At 47.1% G+C, this 19,589-nt stretch overlaps 1 protein-coding gene across 18 annotated transcripts in view; it reads left to right on the forward strand.

Moving 5' to 3' along the window:
* IKZF1 (IKAROS family zinc finger 1) overlaps positions 1–18,256 on the forward strand; it is a 97,875-nt gene extending 79,619 nt beyond the window's left edge. For 6 of the 18 annotated variants that reach the window (XM_086398621.1, XM_086398611.1, XM_086398623.1 and 3 more), the window contains 3 exons: positions 291–416; positions 5,573–5,707; positions 13,759–18,256. In XM_086398621.1, the coding sequence (XP_086254747.1) occupies positions 291–416; positions 5,573–5,707; positions 13,759–14,468 (971 nt within the window). In that variant the 3' untranslated portion in view covers positions 14,469–18,256. The remainder of the gene's footprint in view (positions 1–290; positions 417–5,572; positions 5,708–13,758) is intronic. The other 12 variants (XM_086398622.1, XM_086398612.1, XM_086398617.1 and 9 more) reach the window with 4 other exon arrangements.
* The last annotated feature ends 1,333 nt before the right edge of the window (positions 18,257–19,589 follow it).

The following is a 19,589-nucleotide window of genomic DNA, read 5'->3' on the forward strand; positions in this document are numbered from 1 at the left end:
AGACTTCATGGTTTAAGTAGGAGAGAATTTGGTAGGCCGGACAGTGAACAAGTTAAAAAGAAAAAAAGGCGACAGGAGTTCTTGGTACACTCAGGAAACCCCTGATCACTCACATTTTTAAATTCAGTCATCGTAACTGAGTCCAAAATACTTTTAGCTCTCAAGAATGGAGGGGTTGTGTTTTTTTTTATTTTTTTTGCCTTTTTGATAAGAAGTGTATTGCATGCCTTCCCACGACACGTATGGCCGCTCTTTAATCGGGGTCTCGAACTCCATTGTGTCTCCCGCAGTTGGTAAGCCTCACAAATGTGGATATTGTGGCCGAAGCTATAAACAGCGAAGCTCTTTAGAGGAACACAAAGAGCGCTGCCACAACTACTTGCAAAGCATGGGCCTCCCAGGCACGCTGTACCCAGGTAAGCTCCGAGGGCACAGGCTGCCTGCCGCGCGCCGCGCGCCCCCGCCCGTGCGGGGGTGGAGGGGCGGCTCCGGCCACTCAAGTCTCACTAGCACTGCCTCCTGCTCCCCAGCCTTCCCAGACTTCCTCTCGCCAGGGAGCACGTGCTCATGAAACCCCTCCCTCCCAAAATCTGGATCAGCTTCTACGATCATCAGATCAGATCAGATCAGTCGCGCAGTCGTGTCCGACTCTGCGACTCCATGAATCGCAGCACGCCAGGCCTCCCTGTCCATCACCATAGCGACCCTTGAAAGTCTCAGGTTTTTACTTTTCTGTTTTTTTGTTTTTTTTTTTTTTTGATGGTTTTTTTTAACCTAGGAGTATAGATTGCTTCTTTGTGCTAAGATGTGAAATCTGGCTATAAAAATGATTTTTTTTTTTATGAAGTGGATCAAATAAGAGTGTTCAGGCCAAGTTTTGATTCATCAATGTTGGCACCTGCCTGGCACATGGGGAATTGAAAGACCCTGACTGTCTGTGGTCCTGCAGCTGGCACGGGATTCGAGGGAAACTTCTTTTTTCCCTCGTGCTCTGATGCTTTGCTGGGTATCTGTTGCATCTCCAGATGTTTGGCTCTGATCAGAGACAAGCTGAAGTGAAAGGTGTTAACAGAGAGAGTATGGAAAGGGCTGAATTTACTCAAGGGTACAGCAGTATTGTCAAAAGCACCTTTCTGATTTTCTAAGACATGAAATTTATGGATAGATCAGCTCAAGTTCACCCCTTTAAAACACTGCTCATTTAGCATGACTGCTGGAAAAATCCTTGTTGGATGGAGGTGTGCATACATATTAAGTCACTTCAGTCGTGTCTGACTCTCTGCGACGCTATGCAGTGTAGCCCAGCAGACTCCTCTGTCCATGGGATTCTCCAGGCAGCCATACTGACGTGGGCTGCCATGCCCTCCTCCAGGGGATCTTCCCAACCCAGGGACTGAACCCTCATCTCTTACATCTCCTGCATTGGCAGGCAAGTTCTTAACTACTAGCACCAGATGGAGGAGTAGATGTTAAATGAATAGTTGAGATTTTATCAAGCCTCATTCAGCTTTCTGACTTTAATAAATGGCTCATAAAGAAAAATCCACCAGGGAGCTCTCAGGTTATTAGTTTTAAATGTTAACATTTATTTTATTTTGTTATTGGGATTAGATACATATAACATGAGGCTTACTATCCTGTTTTTAAGTGGGGTGGTGGTTTTAGTTGCTAAGTCATGTCCGATTCTTGTGACACTATGGACTGTAGCCCACCAGGCTCCTCTGTCCATGGGATTCTCCAGGCAAGAATACCGGAGTGGGTTGCCATTTCCTTCTCCAGGGGGTCTTCCTGACCCAGGGATCAAACCCAGGCCTCCTGCACTGCTGGCAGATTCTTTACCGACTGAAAGGGAAGCCCCATTTTTAAGTGTGCTTCGGTGCTATTAAGCGAATTCAGTAATGCTCAGATTACTAATGGCAGCTGAGATCAGAGGAAAGAATAGTCAGCGTCAGAATAAAGTCCTAAAAATTGAGTAGTCTTGGCATCAAGGAGTAGGATGCTGTGGTCCTAGTACCATGTCCCCCGCTGATCTGGGGTCAATCTGGGTCCAACATTTGATTTCACTGGGCCTTAATCTTCTCACCTGTAAAATGGGGAGACTGCATCAAGTTATCTTTTAGCTTCCTTCAAAGTCTAAGGTCTATTTCTAGAACATAAAGGCATTGTAGCTTAGTGGAAGAGAAGAAAGTAGATATTAATAATAATAATAATAATAATTTATCAGTTTGTGGCCAAACCCTCGAATAGGAGATTAAGGGATGAGAAGATGATTATAGTCCTTTAAAATAAAATGTAAATACTTGATATTGCATTTTTCGGTTAAAAAATGGGTATTGGAAGTCAGTGCTTTTAATGAATGATTAAATAAGTCATTTATCTACTCAACAAATATTTACTGAGGACATATTTTATACCATGCCAAGTCTACTGAAGATCAGTTCAGTTCAGTCACTCAGTCATCTCAGACTCTTTTCAACTCCATGGACTGAAGTATACAAGGCTTCTGTATCCATCACCAACTCCCAGAGCTTGCTCAAACTCATGTCCATCAAGTCGGTGATACCATCCAACCATCTCATCCTCTGTTGTCCCCTTCTCCTCCTGCCTTCAATCTTTCCCAGCATCAGGATCTTTTCCAATGAGTCAGTTCTTCGAATCAGGTGGCCAAAGTATTGGAGCTTCAGCTTCAGCATCAGTCCTTCCAGTGAATATTCAGGACTTTTTTCCTTTAGGATGGACTGGTTTGATCTTGCAGTCCAGGGGACTCTACTGAGATAGTAATCTGAATTTCCCTCCAAAACTGCACACATGGAATTGGGATGGCAAGATGATCCAGAGGCCCTGCAGGGCTCACAGGTTGCCTCCACTGTTTTCACGACTAAGCAGACAAGCCCTAACGTCCAGCGGGCTTCAAGGAGCTTCTCCTTCACCGAGACCTGGATGCAAGCTTTTTTTCTGACTCTGTTTCCGAATGCCTCTTAGGCTTGTCTCTTAGGTGGGAGTTAGGCAATTCCTGCCTGTCTGATCTCATGCAAAGGCTCTCAGCAGAGATCTGCATCATGCCCTCACCCGAATGCACACATTAGGGACTCCCTGGAGCTGGAGTCTCCTGTGTCCATGTCAACACGCTTCTACATCAGGGATATATATATTACATAGTACCCTATGGTCAGAATTCATTTAGTCCTAAGATGTGAACTGATCCCCTTTGGGGGTCAGATGGTTTGGAATTCCACACGTGGCTTTTAGTCCTGTTCTCAGGAGATGAGAAAGCTTCTCGTGTGAACTTCATGCTGGTGGAGGATCCATAAAAGCCCTTTGAAGAAGGTCCTTCAAGGCTGCATCATGGCGCAGGCAGGCAGTAGGTGAGGGCCTCACTGGGCTGTGGCCGGTTGATCTATACTTTCTGTGCATTTCTCATGTGCATCCCTCCCACACCTCCTAGGACCAGGCCTCACAAGCATGCACATGGGCCCTGAAACAGGCTTGAACCCCTCCAGTCCACCTTAGGTTGAGGCCATTCTTTGGGCTTAGGTAAAGACAAAGCCTAGTTTATGAAACATGGCCAAGACTTAATTTTTCTGAATATGATTTTATTTATGAAGAAGCTTTCTGGTCATCTGCTATAATTTCCTAATGTCTTTATAGAAAACATAAGTTTCTCTTGAGCCTTTAGGTGCACAGATTGTGTTAGAAGCTTAGAAAGAAATGTATCAGTGGTCTGGGAGCTCTGGACTTGTGGTCCCTCACTGTGGTGGCTCTGAGGGTCTCAGGAGGCCCATAGTCTGGCAGAACGGAACCCCAGCTCAAGGTGCTGTAGGCACTCTGGGCAGGCTACAGAGTCTGTGTTTGCAGAAGAGGATGAGCACATCAGGAAGCATATTAGCTTGATCAGAAACACAACCAGTGCAATTGACTTCTGTGGGTTTTATTCATACCCCTCCTGTAAATCAGGATGTGGGCTATTATGTTTACCTATTTAATAAAAAACCCCACATTTCCAAGGCTAAAAAATCACATTTACCGGTGGTAATAACTGATTTGAAATATATTTTTTCAACGTGGCATTGATTGTGAAGCAATGAAAACATAAAATTTAGAAATAGGGATTTTCCTGGCAGTCCAGTGGTTAAGACTCTGAACTACCAGTGAAGGGAGCACAGATTCAATCCCTGGGTAGGGAACTAAGATCTCATTAAGCTTCATGGTACTGCAAAAAAAAAAAAAAAGGTTAAGAAAAAAATGCTTAGAAATGCTCAGAATTGCTTCTGGCCTCACAAGCTGTGATGGGGCCAGAAAACACAGGGGAGCCATGGGGGAGAAAGGCCTGGATGCTACACGTGTGTCTTCTGGGGTCATGGGATGTTTTTAGCACAAAATTGGTGTCAAATTTTGTCAATTTGTCAATCTTGTTGGAATAATATAAAGTGTATGTGGAAAAATAAAAGAGGAATTGGCATTTTTTAAGAAGAAAAGTAATGTCCAATGTTATATTAAAACATTGCTGTCAGCTGGACCTCTTTGAAGAACAGACAGATAAATCAATAATCCTATCCTATCCTAAGTCACTTCAGTCGTGTCCGACTCTGTGCAACCCCATAGATGGTAGCCCACCAGGCTCCCCTGTCCCTGGGATTCTCCAGGCAAGAACGCTGGAGTGGGTTGCCATTTCCTTCTCCTAAATCAATAATAGAAATGGATAAACCTTCCAGAGACCCTGTGATCAATCAGCATGTCCTATCTAAGAAAGGAAGGCACACAGAGGAGTGGGATTTCAATGAACTCTGCAGAACTGGTTTGGGAAGAATTGATTAGCCATTAGGAAGAAAATCAGTTTAGATTTTTAGCTTCTTGTGTATTAGGAGAAATTTCAAGGAGGTGAAAAATTGATATTTCCAAAACTCCAACCATAAAAACTAGTACACGGAGAGGCTATGCAGAATATATAGCTGTATCTTCAACTATGGAAAGAAAGGGATGACGTAGCAAAGCAACAATCAGCTAGAAGTACTCCCTAGATCACCTCTCATCTCCACAATTTCTAGACTTCCTACAGCGCTTGTTCGTTGACTTTCCGGGTTGCTGTGTTCAGGGCCCAGGAACTCCCGAGTTCTTTCCCCCTCTCACCAGGGTTGGCTGCAGCATTCTTGTGACCAGGTTTCTCCTACATCTCTGTTCAGTGTGACAGAGTCAGACCCTTAGATCATTTCTAGCTGAGAATTCTTTCATTCTCAAGAGGGCTGTTGTCAGGAGTGACTGAGTGAGTGTACTGGGGAGTACTTGAAATGTTAAGAGGACTTGTCAACAGGACACAATTGTAAAATCACAGTCCAGCTTCTGGGGAGAGTGGTGGTGCTTGTTCCCTGATCTTAGGGGATAAGGCAGGTGTCATCAGCTCTGATCCTCCTCTGTGTGGCTGGCAGGGTTGCTGGGAAGATTAGAAATAATCTCCGCAAAGATCCTGGCTCTTGTAGGCACTTAACACATGTCAGATTTAACGCTGGATGACGAGACCGAATCCTTTGACTATAAGTGTTTCTAAACTGGTCTCTCTAACTGTCTTTGACTTTAGTCATTAAAGAAGAAACTAATCACAGTGAAATGGCAGAAGATCTGTGCAAGATGGGATCAGATCGCTCCCTCGTGCTGGACAGACTAGCAAGTAACGTCGCCAAACGTAAGAGCTCTATGCCTCAGAAATTTGTTGGTAAGAGTTAAATGTTTCCTGTCTCTTAAAAGAACAACCATGTGGGTGCTTTAGACGGTGATTAGTTGAGGGAAAAAGAAAGGAAACATATCCCGTTTAAAAAAAAAAAAAAGCAAAAATTAGCAAACTTAATATTTCTCAAGTCTCTCGGAATGGTTTTCCGATAGGCTTCTTAAAAATAATACCAGATCTTCTCCCAGGGGCTGTTCTTAGAGGTGGTTTTGCAAGGTCTGGGGCACCTGGTGAGATCTGCTCTGTGTCTATTGGGGATGGCTAATCAGTGAGCCCAGGGCAGAGGGCACAGCGCTCAGACCCCCAGCCTCAGCAGCCTTGCTGAGCCTCAATGGCTCCTTTGTCCAAAGTTCATAATACTCCCCACAAGGGCTACTTCAAAGTCTAAAAGGACAGAACTGCAGGGCAACTGGTCCGCGAGCTGCACAGCAAGGAGTAGGCACGGCCTCGATTGCCGTTTTCCCTGCTTGGTATCTGTTCAGTACTGTCAGAGTGGGGTAACCCTCTCCTCCAGTGTAGATGGTGGGCATACCCACAGCCGTGTCATCCAGCCCTGACACTGGAAGTGTAACTAGGGTAACACCTGGGCAGGTGGGAGGGTAGAGGGGCGCTGGGCTGGGGCTCAGCCTGAGAGTGTGAGCTCACCTTGGAAATGACTCTCCTCTGCAGCCCAAGTTCCATCCTTTACATATCTCACAGGCTTTTATGGGCTTCTCTGGTGACTCAGACAGTAAAGAATATGCCTGCAGTGCTGGATACCTGGGTTTGATCCCTGGGTTGGGAAGATCCCCTGGAGGAGGGCATGGCAACCCACTCCAGTATTCTTGCCTGGAGAATCCCCATGGACAGAGGAGCCTGGTGGGCTGCAGTCCATGGGGTCACGAAGAGTCAGACCCAACTGGGTGGCTAAGCACACACACACAGGGTTTTATGAACATAGAGTAACACCAGGATGTGAGAACATTTAAAATCCTCAATGTGAAGATGGTATCTGGAAAGAGGATGGGGGAGGGGAGGGTCAGTGAAGTTGACAGTGACCTTGAGCTAGGAAGAGGATTTCTACATATTTTTCACAGTGGAAGAATGAAGGATTCTAGGCAGATCAGAACAAATACAGAGCAATGGTGATGCTGGCTGGGGACTTGAGGGGGACATGTGGACAGGCTCGAGAAGCAGATTCCAGGGTGAGTCACGGACCCTCAGGGAATCCCCTGAGTAGCAAAGCCCCAGTCAGCTCTGGTCACAGGTGAATGGCCTTCAAATGCCAAGGTGAGAAATGCAGCCTTAACCCAGCAGGCAGAAGAGAGCACTGGCATGTCTTTAACTGGAGTCACCTCTTGGAAAATAGAGACCTCTGGTGCCAAAAATTGATTGGAAATGGGAGAACGTGGGGCCTTGGTGGCCTGGAAAGAGGAAGATATGGGGCAGAGGCTGGTGAAAGAGGAAGGTGGGGGCCACACGGCTGATGGAAACCGCAAGTCATGGGGACTCGGGGACACGTGTGCCATTGACAGGTTCTGGGAATCGACAGTCTGGGTTTGATCTGTCCGTTTTGAAGGACTTTCTGAATGATGCCCCGTGGGAACCTGGGGAATGTGTGTTAGGAGAGAGGATGGTACTAGAATGGGGTCAGTAGTTAGTGAGGCCTGGGGTGGGTGCTGACCTGCAGGAGGGGACAGGACCCAAGGGGAGGCCAGGTTCTTGGGTTCCAGCCTCTCTCCGACGCTGAAGAAAAGGCTCCATTTAGAGGTTTTTTTGTAGGTTTGGAGTTAGGAGGGGTGATGGGAGGAAGGAATCAGTTAAAAAACACTTTTCAAAGAACCAGCCGGAGACAGAGTGTGGGGAGTGGCCCACAGGAGTGTGAGCCTTTAGACTGTGAGAAATGGGGAGGCCACTCACTTCCTGCGCAGAAGGGGTGAGGTGACTCAGAGCACTGACTTCTGGGGGTGGGATTTCAAGCGGCAGCAGGTGGGAGTGAGAGCAGGGCCCCCACCCCTCCCAGGAGGCCGTGTGTGGTGGAGGGGGGATGGGGCCCCTGTAACCAGGGGAGATGGAGCAGCAAGTGTGTCTGAGGATGCTTGGACCGTCATGGGCCCTGGGGAGCTGGGTACCACTTCCTTCTTCAGATCAGAAAACTGGAGGATGCCAAAAAAAAGTCACTCAGTCATGTCTGACTCTTTGCGACCCCATGGACTGCATTGTCCATGGAATTCTCCAGGCCAGAATACTGGAGTGGGTAGCCTTTCCCTTCTCCGGGGGATCTTCCCAACCCAGGGATCGAACCCAAGTCTTCCTCATTGCAGGCAGAGTCTTTACCAGCTGAGCCACAGGGTGCCAAGGGCTTTGTGAATGGGTGTTTCAGCCCCTGTGGCTGATGGAGACTTCAGACCAAATTACCATCGGTGAAACTCTGCTGAGCTACCTCCAGTGAGAGCACAGTTTAGGTGTTGTATTGAGATTTAGATAGTTTTTGTGTTGAAAAAAATATATATATAAAGAATAAAAAATAAAAAAACAGAACCCCTCTCTCTGATCAAACAAAACTAAGGTTAAAAGAAGTCCCTGGGGAGAGGTGGACCACATAGGAGAAGCTGGGTGGGGACCGAGGTAGAGGGTGCCAGAGTGGAGATTGGAAAGAGGGGCTCTGAGCCAGCAGTGCGCTCTGCTGGATGTTTCCCCGAGAGTTTGGTGCTTGGCAGTTTATTTCTAGAATAATGCCTCTTGCCCTCACATCAACTTGATGGGGTTTTCATCAACCACTCCTCCCTTGTCATGTTTCAAAAAGGAAATGGACCTCTAAGACCTCTCTTTACCTCTAGAAGCTGAGTTTATATTCTTATATAATTTCAGAAAGAGTGTGTAGGAACCCAGCTGTTACTGTACAAGCTGGCCCAGTACTGGTGGGGTTGAAAGAGCTCCAAGTTTTCATTCAAGAGAGGCTCAGACCCAGCCCTCTTACTATCATGCTTGGTCACTGAGTCGTGTCCAACTCTTTGCAACCCCGTGGACTGTAGCCTGCCAGGCTCCTCTGTCCATGGGATTCTCCAGGCAAGAATACTGGAGGGAGTTGCTGTTTCCTTCTCTAGGGGATTTCCCAAACCTGGGAATCAAACCTGCGTCTCCTGTGTCTCCTGTATTGCAGGCAGATTCTTCCCCATTGAGCCACTGGGGAAGACCCTTACTACCATTTGTATTTATTTTGAGTGATCTCTTAATTCATTGGACTTTGCATGCAAGCAGCTGTGTTCAAGAAGCTCCTGCAGGAGTTCTGTTTCCATATACTTTTCTGTGTTTGAGGAGGCCTGCCTGCTGCCTTTCTTCTTGAAGGACATTGTGATGAGTGAGGTTGGTCACTGTCTTTGTTCCCCCAGTCTAGAACTTTCTAGATTTTGCCATCATGACTGAAGGCAAGAGTTCCATTTTCTGTCTGAGTGCCTGAAGAGTTTTTTCTTTAACCTAAAAGTTGAATACAACTAGGTTGTGTCTTGGTGTTTTGCATTTTGAATAAAAATTTCCTGACATTTTAATCTGGGGATTCCCTTCTTTTCCATTTCTTGGAAATTCTCTTTTTTATGAATATGTATTTTGTTCCCTCTGTTATGATCTCTGTTCAGAGATACCGGTCGTCCTTTTATTGGAGAGTTTATCTTCCATATCAGAGAAGGTGATGACACCCCAGTCCAGTACTCTTGCCTGGAGAATCCCAGGGACAGGGGAGCCTGGTGGGCTGCAGTCCATGGGGTTGCTAAGAGTCGGACAGGACTGAGCGACTGCACTTTCACTTTTCACTTTCATTCATTGGAGAAGGAAATGGCAACCCACTCCAGTGTTCTTGCCTGGAAAATCCCAGGGACGGGGGAGCCTGGTGGGCTTCCATCTATGGGGTCTCACAGAGTCGGACACGACTGAAGTGACTTAGCAGCAGTCTTCCATATCTGTTAGCATTTCTCTAAGTTGGTTTTTGTTTTTTTTTTTTTTTGCCCTTTTCACATTTATTCACTATTTCTATCTTGTGATTCCATTTTCAGGAGTTTATGTTCTATTACTTGCTATTTCTAATCCCTGTATTATCTGTAAATAACACTGTTTGGACCTCATTTTGTTTCCTGAGATCTAGAAATCTCCTTTTTCATCTTCTTGTGTTGTTCTAGCCCGCCATGTTTCAGTATCTTTTTAATTGAATTCATTTCACAAAGCAGTTACGAGACATTCTTCTCTTCTTTGAATTAGGCTTTTTCCGAGGATGGGCTTATTGTTCTATGTTTAACTTCCTTTCTTCCCTTATCTTGCTAGAAAATATATTCACAGTAACCGTGACCTTTTCTTTTCATCTTGCTTATTTGACTTGGGCTGATAGAGCTTGACTGATGTTTGCTCTGTTCTTCCCATTGTATCTGAGATGTGGTTTTTTTATTTGTTTGTTTGTTTCTGAGCGAGCTCAGCTTTTCTCAGTGCTGAAGGAATGCCAGAGATGAGGTTGGAGGAGTTCAAAGAAGGCAAAGTGCAGTCTTTTCTTTGTTAAAAGACTTCCTCTCTGCCCTTTCTCCCTCATTCTGAGATTTGGTTAAATGCTCCAAACCAGTTATCACTGTACCTGGTTGGGAAGTATTTCTAGCTGCCAGCAGATGCTCTGGCCCTTGGGGTGTTTCCTCCCAGTGCACAGCATCAAGGACTTAACTCGCATCTCTCACCTAGTGAATCAGCCTCAGCGCTCACTCATCCAGTGTCACCTGGTCTCATTAGGAGAGGCTTCAACTGCTTTTTGATCAGAAGTGAAAAAAGACAGCTATTTGAATTGATTCTCTATGGATATGAGGATGTTAGGGAAACTGCTGAGGATTTTGTTGCTTCATAGTTAAGGTTTTATAAGTAAAATCAGCTGTCAAGCTTAGCCATGTATCTCATGCCAGAATTTTCTTTCCTTGATTTTTATAAATATGTATTTCCTTAGACTATGTACCTTTCTTTAGCATTCTGCCAAAGTGAATGTTGTGGGATTTTCTCACTCTGTGGAGTATTAAGGGAAGAGAAATTCTGTGGGTGGTTTTAATATGCCACATGGGTCTTCCCCCTACATCCTTTGATTGTTGATACCCAGTTTTAAAGAACAGTTGCTCAGGAAAGCACAGAATGATGAATCTGGGAGAAACGGGATCATTACTGGGAAAGCACCATTTTGGGTGGAGCTATAAGCACTTTATATGTATCAGAATTGTCATGAAGCCCACTCCCTTCCCCACCCTGCCAGGCTTCAAAGAAGTGATAGACCAGGCTAAAGGGATTCATTATCCTCTGGGGTTACTGTAACCAGACATTTATCACCTCGATACAAAAATGGGGGGGGGGGGAATCACATGGCTTCTGTATTACTGTTCAATTACCTTAATGGGGAGAAACACCACCTCTATGATCACTGCCACCCAACTTCCATAGAGATTCCAATATGTCCCGGTTCTGCAGAGGGTGTGGCTGGCTACAGACAAGTATCTGTGTGTCATGTAAGGGTCATGTAGTACCATTGTCAGGGCATGTGCCACTCCTGACTACCAGCAGATTGAGATGAAAGGGAGCCAGGCCACTGTATGATACACTTCCCAACAAAGCAAGAAGCAGGACCTAAGGATGCTTTCTAGTCTGATGCGGCATACTTCTGGATAGCTATCAGTGGCCTCAGATTTGTTAAGGATTGTTAGTAAGTCTAGGAACTCTGGAGCAGTTTACCCTTCTGTTGCTGGAACTGGCTGCAGGCCATGATGTCAGGTTTCAATGTGGGAGGTGTGGGGGTCTCCACCATGATCGGTCTCGCCAGCCACCGTCAGCCATAACCTGGGCCCCTGGGCTGCCAGAGGCATCCTCACTTCTGCCTTCCACCAGTAGGGCTGTGCAGGTGGCATGAGTGGTAAAGAACCCAGCTGCCAGTGCAGGAGACATAAGAGATTCAACCCCTGGTTTGGGAAGATCCCCTAGAGGAGGGCTCGGCAACCCACTCCAGTATTCTTGCCTGGAGAATCCCATGGACACAGGAACCTGACAGGCTCCAAGGCCATAAGGTTGCACAGAGTTGGACTCGACTGAAGCAACTTAGCATACATGCACACATATGATGGAGAAGGGCCCTTCTTCCTTCAAAGCCTTCCAGCTTCTTTTGATATAGTCTTCCCTGGGTCTACCCTTCCCGTACATCTGCTCAGGGCTCTGGCTCCACTCACTTGTCCATCTCAGCCTCCTAGCTCCCTCTCCCCTTAGTTTCTTCTTGCTTCTCCCTGTGTGGGACACATATCACGGTCTGCAGCTGGTGCTTAGCAGCTGAAGGATGTATACTCCATAATTCCCAGACTTATTAATAATCCTTAAACTATCTGTGACATTAACTATCCAGAAATATGCCTCATCATACTAGAAAGCAGAATTAAGTCCCCATAGCAAACCTTCCTTTTCCTTCACAGAACTTCTCAGACAGGAATGCGCCCTATATAACCATGCACTAACATCTGTCTCCCCTGTGGGCTGTGAAGGATGTTACTTGTTGGCCATTCTGTCCCTCCTGTCTGGTCCAGGGTGTACACTCGGTGGACGTGTATTGAGAGAAGGAAAGAGAGTGAGGGTTGAAACGTAAACAGCTTAGACCTGCCTCTGAATGCCCCTCTGCCCATGACTTATTAACTAACCACCACCAAAAGTAATGTGGATCAACAGACCTTAACAATGAGGCAGACCGTTCACTTATGAATTTGCTAATGAAGCCAAGGTTTCCTACTGAGCTTAGAACCTATACATCAAGAAGGTATTATCTTCAAGGATATTCATTTTATTTCTTTCTGAAAACTTGTACTCAAAAGCTAATTACAAGAAGTCAAATCTTTTCTCAAATTTTTCCCCTTTCCAGGGGAAGCGAGCTCGCTGCCTCCTACCAACCATGATATTAGATCTTAGGCTTCTTGAGGCCAAACTTGCTGACAAGTCATTGACAGTAATTTCTTGCAAATCATTCCTGTTCAGTAATTGTTTGAAGGAACAAGTAAATGTCACCCCTGGAACTTGCTCAGTCTGCTCTCAACTTTCTACCAACTTTCCACCAAATAACTGCAGCACAGGCTCCTTGCTGCTAAGAACTGAGAAGCAGGCATGGAATTAAGAGGCCAGGGAAGATGTGGAGGCTGGTACATGTGGAGGCTGGTACATGTGGAGGCTGGTACATGTGGAGGCTGGTGCTTTTCACTCTCACGCAAGTCAGAGCCAGATTTTTGTTGTTGACAAGACTGATACCATTTCACTATGAAGAATATAAAGTTTCTGTATTTTTGATTAAGCTTTATTCTAGAGTATTATAGTTATGAACTTAAAATATATGATATATCACACATTGTTATAATCTTATAATTGCTTGAATTAAATAAATTAGTGATGTTAACCAGCCATTGTGAATTACTTAGAACTCTATATGAAAACATATCATTTCAATATTAATTTTAAATTAAATATAAAAATATTTAGAGCTTCCCAGGTGGCGCTAGTGGTAAAGAGACATAAGAGAAATGTCAGGAGACGTAAGAGAAATGGGTTCAATCTCTGGGTCAGGAAGATCCCCTGGAGGAGGGCACGGCAACCCACTCCAGTATTCTCGTCTGGAGAATCCCATGAACAGAGGAGGCTGGCAGTCTATAGTCCATAGGGTCGCAAAAACTTGGACACAACTGAAGTGATTAGCACACTCAGCACACTCAAAATGTTTATTAACACCCAGAGTAAATACAAGTATTGGTTTGGTGTTTGAATATGTGCTGTTTAAATTGGCACACCATCCTTGGTTCACCTGTTTGTTTATTGATTTGTGTAGACAAATTGGTTTAAATGCCACCCCCAGGCAGGGCACCATGCCAGGTACAGGGCAGGCAGAGACGTGTCAGCTTTGCCCATTTTGCTGATGTCCACATTATGTGTCTGCCCGAGATCGTTGCCCCCACGGGTGTAAATGTCAGCTGTTGCTGCCGGGCACAGAGGTAACCTGGGCCTCTCTGACTGTCACCCGCTTCCCACAGGGGACAAGTGCCTGTCGGAACTGCCCTACGACGGCAGTGCCAGCTACGAGAAGGAGAACGAGATGATGCAGACACATGTGATGGACCAGGCCATCAACAACGCCATCAGCTACCTGGGGGCTGAGTCCCTGCGCCCCCTGGTGCAGACACCCCCTGGCAGCTCCGATGTGGTCCCGGTGCTCAGCCCCATGTACCAGCTCCACAAGCCGCACGGAGAGGGCCCCACGCGCTCCAACCACTCAGCCCAGGACGGCGCCGTGGAGAACCTGCTGCTGCTCTCAAAGGCCAAGTCCGCATCCTCGGAGCGCGAGGCGTCCCCGAGCAACAGCTGCCAAGACTCCACGGACACCGAGAGCAACACGGAGGAGCAGCGGGGCGGCCTCATCTACCTGACCAACCACATCAACCCCCACGCGCGCAACGGCCTGTCCATCAAGGAGGAGCACGCGGCCTACGACGTGCTGCGCGCGGCCTCCGAGGGCCCCCCGGACGCGCTGCGCGTGATCGGCACGAGCGGGGAAGCCCTCAAGGTGTACAGGTGCGAACACTGCCGCGTGCTCTTCCTGGACCACGTCATGTACACCATCCACATGGGCTGCCACGGCTTCCGAGACCCCTTCGAGTGCAACATGTGCGGCTACCACAGCCAGGACCGCTACGAGTTCTCGTCCCACATCACGCGCGGGGAGCACCGCTTCCACATGAGCTAAACATGGACTGCGCGAGCCCGAGGGAAGAGCATCCGCGCCCTGCACGCACCCCTGGGCAGGCAGCCGGGGCTGGACTGGACCGCTGTGCTTTGTCCTCTAGGTGGTCCTTCGTTTTGTTCTGAGTTGGTTGGTTTTCTTTTGAGAACAGGACGTTTTTCTTGTTAGATGCGGGGTTCCATTTGGAGCCCCCGGAATGCTCTCTTCTTAGACGATTCTGTAGACCGCAGGCTGAAATCCCCTCCCCTGTTGCTTCCTAGAAATCGCCAGCCTCCAAGTAATAGGTCATGTTCGGAGAGAATTGTATAGAAACAGGCGGAAGCCCGGAAAGGAATGAGCTGGTTCCGTGCTGAGCGTGGTTTGGCGCACCAGATGGGGTTTGCAGGGTCCCAGGAGCCCTGCTCACAGCCCCTGCACTGTGGCCGTGACCGTGACCCTGGGGTGAAATGCCCTCCTCTCAGGGCCGGAAACTGCGTGCATCCGGCACCGACAGGCCACAGGTTCCAAAGGAAGAAAATTGTTCTAAGTCAAATTCTGCACACTGCCGGGAAAAGTAACTATTGGGCCGAGGGAGGGGAGGGCTTGCAGAGCCTTTCGGATTCATTCTCCCTTTCCAAACCTTGTCATGACGTTGCCCAGCCCAGAAGCCTCCAGAGGCCTGTTGTCCCATGGAATGAACTCTATTTCCGTGGGGCACCTGGGCCCACTGTTCTCTGCTCTCTCATCTCCTAAGGGCCCCCAGAGTCTGTCACTACATTGTTAACACCAGCCCTGAAATTTAGACGTTCATTCTTTTTGAAATGTTCAGATGATAAAATCCCTCAGAAACCAAACCTGTATTCTAAATTCCACACTCATGTCTGGTTCTGTTCTCCTTCCTGCCCGGTTCCGCCTGTGACCAGAAGCCTATTTTCCTGCAGAAAGTCTGTCCTAAACTTCATTTAATGTTGTGTTGTAGCTCCAACCAGGGGTTCTTATTGTGGGTATATTTCTCTCCCTGCCTTCTGTGTATAGTATTCTCATTTTAATATCCATTAAAGGATTCAGAATGACCATTTTCAGGTCAGGGAAATTTGGCAGGTGAAGTCCAGAGGCTGCTGCTCACACACAGCACCTGTTTATTTGAAATCACACTTTCAAACCATCTGACACGCTTTTCCCCCAAGGGCAGAGCTGCATCCTTGTGTCCACCTAGGCGGGGTGCACCTGTCTGACTGGGGGCGTGTCCAGGACTCAAGGTCCAGCTGGACAGAGGGAGGTGGCCCTGGAGGTGAAGACTGCTCATGCCCTCAAAGGCCCACAGAGACGTCCACGGGTTCCAATCCTAACCTGGAAAGCAATAGGATAGGTGCATGCTATCGTTAAGAACATTCATCTCAACCACCTGGCAGGAAGGGCATAGAGTTTCCAGTATTTTTCATCACCAAAAATGTGCAAGGAACATAAGGAAACAGCAAAAATTGTGCACAAGCATCTCTGCATTTCAGCCAACTCCAGAGATCCTGAGCTCAACACTCTTGACATTTGGGGCTGGATACTGGGTTGCAGGGAATTTCCCCAGGCATCCTAGGCTGTTTAACAGCATGAGGTCAACCCCTGGGTTGGGAAGATCCCATGGAGGAGGGAATGGCAACCCACTCCAGTATTCTTGCCTAGAGAATCCCATGGACAGAGGAGCCTGGTGGGCTACAGTCCATGTGGTCACAAAGAGTTGGACATGACTGAGTGACTACCACTTCACTGGTCCCTTACCCAACAAATGCCAGTAGACCCCCCAGTTGACAACCAGAAATGTCCCTGGGAATAAAAAGGTGTCCCTAGTGGAGAACCACTGCTCTAATGGAATTGTAAGCCAATCAAGGGTCTGGAAGCCTTCCAGAGATGAAAGCCCTGCCACGAATGTCCCCAGTCAGCAGTCTCAAGCGTGACTCCTGTTCCTTTGGATTCATTTAAATTCTCTCAGTGAACTGTCCCCCACCTTCAGTCTTCAGAAGTGCACCTTCAGTCTTCAGAAGTGCACCTTCCCAAGTGCACTTGAATATTGTGGAAAGGGTGGCAACCTAGCATCCTTGAGTCATGGGATTCTTTGCTTACGGAACTGTGTGACGTTTTGAACCTGGAAATAGGCAAACTTGTAGTAACTTGGTCAGTGACACACTGAGGCACTGGGTGAGGGGCAGAGGGGGACTCTGGGCTGTGGACAGCATTCGTTCAACATGAAGTTGTAAGACAGATCCACCTTATCCCCCTGCATGCATATTCAGGGTGAGAGACTGCTCGTACGTCCACTTTGCAGTCCAGTTTCACCTGCCGCATCTGTTCCACGGGGCCCATTGGCTGGACAGAGCTATCTTTTCCCCTGTGGCTTCAGATGGACCTCAACCCACCACTGTAGATAGTGGCTGAGGAGTTGTTTTCCCCAGGACTTTCCCCTCCCTCTCTCCGCCTTTGGTAGCCAATATAACCTTATTTACACACCTTTTGTTGTGGTTTTCTAATGTAATACCATTTTTCTCTGAAACTATTGTATTTAAAGTAAGGTTTCATTAATGCCAACAAGTAATGAAATTATGCTTGAAAGGTGGCCATGTTCTGTACCCAAAGCTGTTGACGTTTTCCTTCTAGCTGGTAAAAGTAGCATTTTGCATGACCTTACCCTGTTTCACTCTGTGGTTTGTTCGGCTACTGATGATGTGAGTGTGTGTCTCGGGGACAACTGTGGAGGCACTAGGCTTCATGCACTCTCGTTGTTGAAAATAAATATCAACCAAAGGAGGGGCACCAGGAGCAGGTGGATTCTGTTGATCAAGAGAAGTCCCTGCTTGGCATTCTGGCCCATCCTGGTCACCCAGCTCCCCTCCACTCAGAACACCTGGACCCTATTCCTCACCCCGGTCTTCCTGCATCACGTATCTTAGAGTGTGGGCTTGTCCTTGCAGAAAAGACATTACAAAGAATCATGTTACTATCGCTGTGTCACCCAAGGGCGTGTCCCAGCACCTAGCATTTCAGATACCAGCACGTTTCACTTCCAGTTCAGAATCAACCAAAAATGAGATCTCAGACTCTTCGTCAAGAAAGACAGCTATCTCTCAATGCAATGTGAGTTCTTTTTTTTTTTTTTTTTTTTCTTTCTATTTTTGTGCCTTTTCTTGTTTTGTTTTGTTTTCAGTGGGACTTTCTTAGCATCATCTTCTTGCCAAAACAAAAGCAAGATGCCATGGACTGCTGTAGACCAGTCGTGAAGTAAATCTATTTCTCTCGTGCACTTATGTTCCAGCAATAATGAAGGGGCAGCGCTACTCGCAATCCAGATCTCTCTCCTTCAATTGAGTGTTTTTTTTTGTTTGTTTTACTTTAAAAGAAACCAAAATTAGACTTATTTAAGATATACAGACATCAGAAATTAAAGGGGAAAAAAAGCACATATGCTGTTAGTGCCATAGCATTCACTGTGAACAAGTGTGACCAGAAATGAATATGCAATCTTGTTTCCAATACTTTCTAATACACTTTTTTACAATGTTGTGTGTGGTGACTGTCCAGGGTTCAGTTTATGTGTATCTATCTAATACATCTTTATGTGTGCAGCTGCCATTCTGGCAGATACTTGTACAGGACTGTAAATGAGAAAATGCAGTTGTATTTCCAATCTGCCTCTATGATGATGTTAAATTATTTCTGTTTTGCTGTGAACAGGGGCGTGGCCTTGGAGGAATAGAGTATCCTTTTGTACACATTTTCAAATGCTTACTCTGTGGTGATAGAACTAATAAATGCAGTGAATACTCTGTCTGCCTCATGCTGTGAAGCCCACTCTGGTCTTGAGAGAATCACCGTGTAGACCTGCCACCTGCTACAGACTCCCTCCTAGTTGGAGGAGGAAGATGGGCTTGGGGGCGGGTACAAGACAAGGTGGGATCATCTGTGATCATATGCATTCGCCGTTGCTGCTGGTTCATCAGTTCACTTCGGCAGGCTGAGCACCTCCTGTTCAAGCTGTGCTGGGCTTGGAGTACTTGTGGGTTGGAGGGTGAGTGGAGGTCGTGGGCAATATAACACATGTTCCCCAGCTCTTCTTAGAGCAGTGCTTAATGCCATGTGCAGCGATGGGCGGCAGGGGGGGAGCATAGAGGCGAGGGCTGACCGCAGTGGCCACCCTGAGGGCAGTCTCCCTGCTGAGCTGCATGTTTAGGGCAGGGCGCGCAGGGCTGGGAGGTCTCAACTCTGTCTGTCACAGACGCGCACTGCTCGAGACGCTCGGTGGTTAAAACCCTCTGGCCCTTTGGGAGAACCAGCCAGACACGGTGTGGGCTCAAATCTAGTAAATAAGATGAAGTGATCAAGTTTACACAGTTCAACATTTGATCCAAATGGGGTGAAACTTGAATGAAATCCGCAGACTGTTCAGTTTCACATGAGGCTTTGGCATCGGGGGCTTTTTGTAAGTGTCAGTGGCTGGGGCAGCATCCTTCAAAGAAGTTTTCGGCACCCTTAAGTTACTGCACTGAATGAACGCATGGCTTAGAGAGAGGTAATGACACAACCATTGCCAGATCCACTGTTTCACAGTTACGTCCTGTTATTTCTCAGTGGTCACGGATTCAAGAAATAAAGGGTGTCTGCATTAACTCAGAAATGACCTAGGCTCAATTCAAGGCAGAAAAGTGACTCCAAAGCGGTGGTGGTGGGGGACTGGGTCTGTTTGTGAGAGTGAGGAATGTGTTTGTGTGTACCTTACCAAGGCTAATGAGTGTGTCTAGAAGCGGGCTTCTTTGGTGACTCAGATGGTAAAGAATCTGCCTGCAACACAGGAGACCTGGGTTCAATCCCTGGGTTGGGAAGATCCCTTGGAGAAGGAAATGGCAACTCAATCCAGTATTCTTTCCTGGAGAATTCCACAGACAGAGGAGCCTGGTGGGGGGTTGCAAACTGAACTGAACGACCAACACTCAACTAGAAGAGATCTGAGGAGGGCAGTGGCCTGCCCTCATCTCTCAAGCTCATCAACTGAGCTTGGGAAGGGGTTGAGCAGCAATCCATCCTGGAACCCAGGACGTGGTAACAAGTGAGGGTGAAGTTCAAAACCCTCACTTTAAGAGCATTCCACAGGATGATAGACTT

Source organism: Bos grunniens, chromosome 4 (assembly GCF_055505025.1).
Source record: "Bos grunniens cultivar Pamir isolate PY7600 chromosome 4, Bosgru_T2T1.0, whole genome shotgun sequence".
Lineage (NCBI taxonomy): Eukaryota > Metazoa > Chordata > Mammalia > Artiodactyla > Bovidae > Bos > Bos grunniens.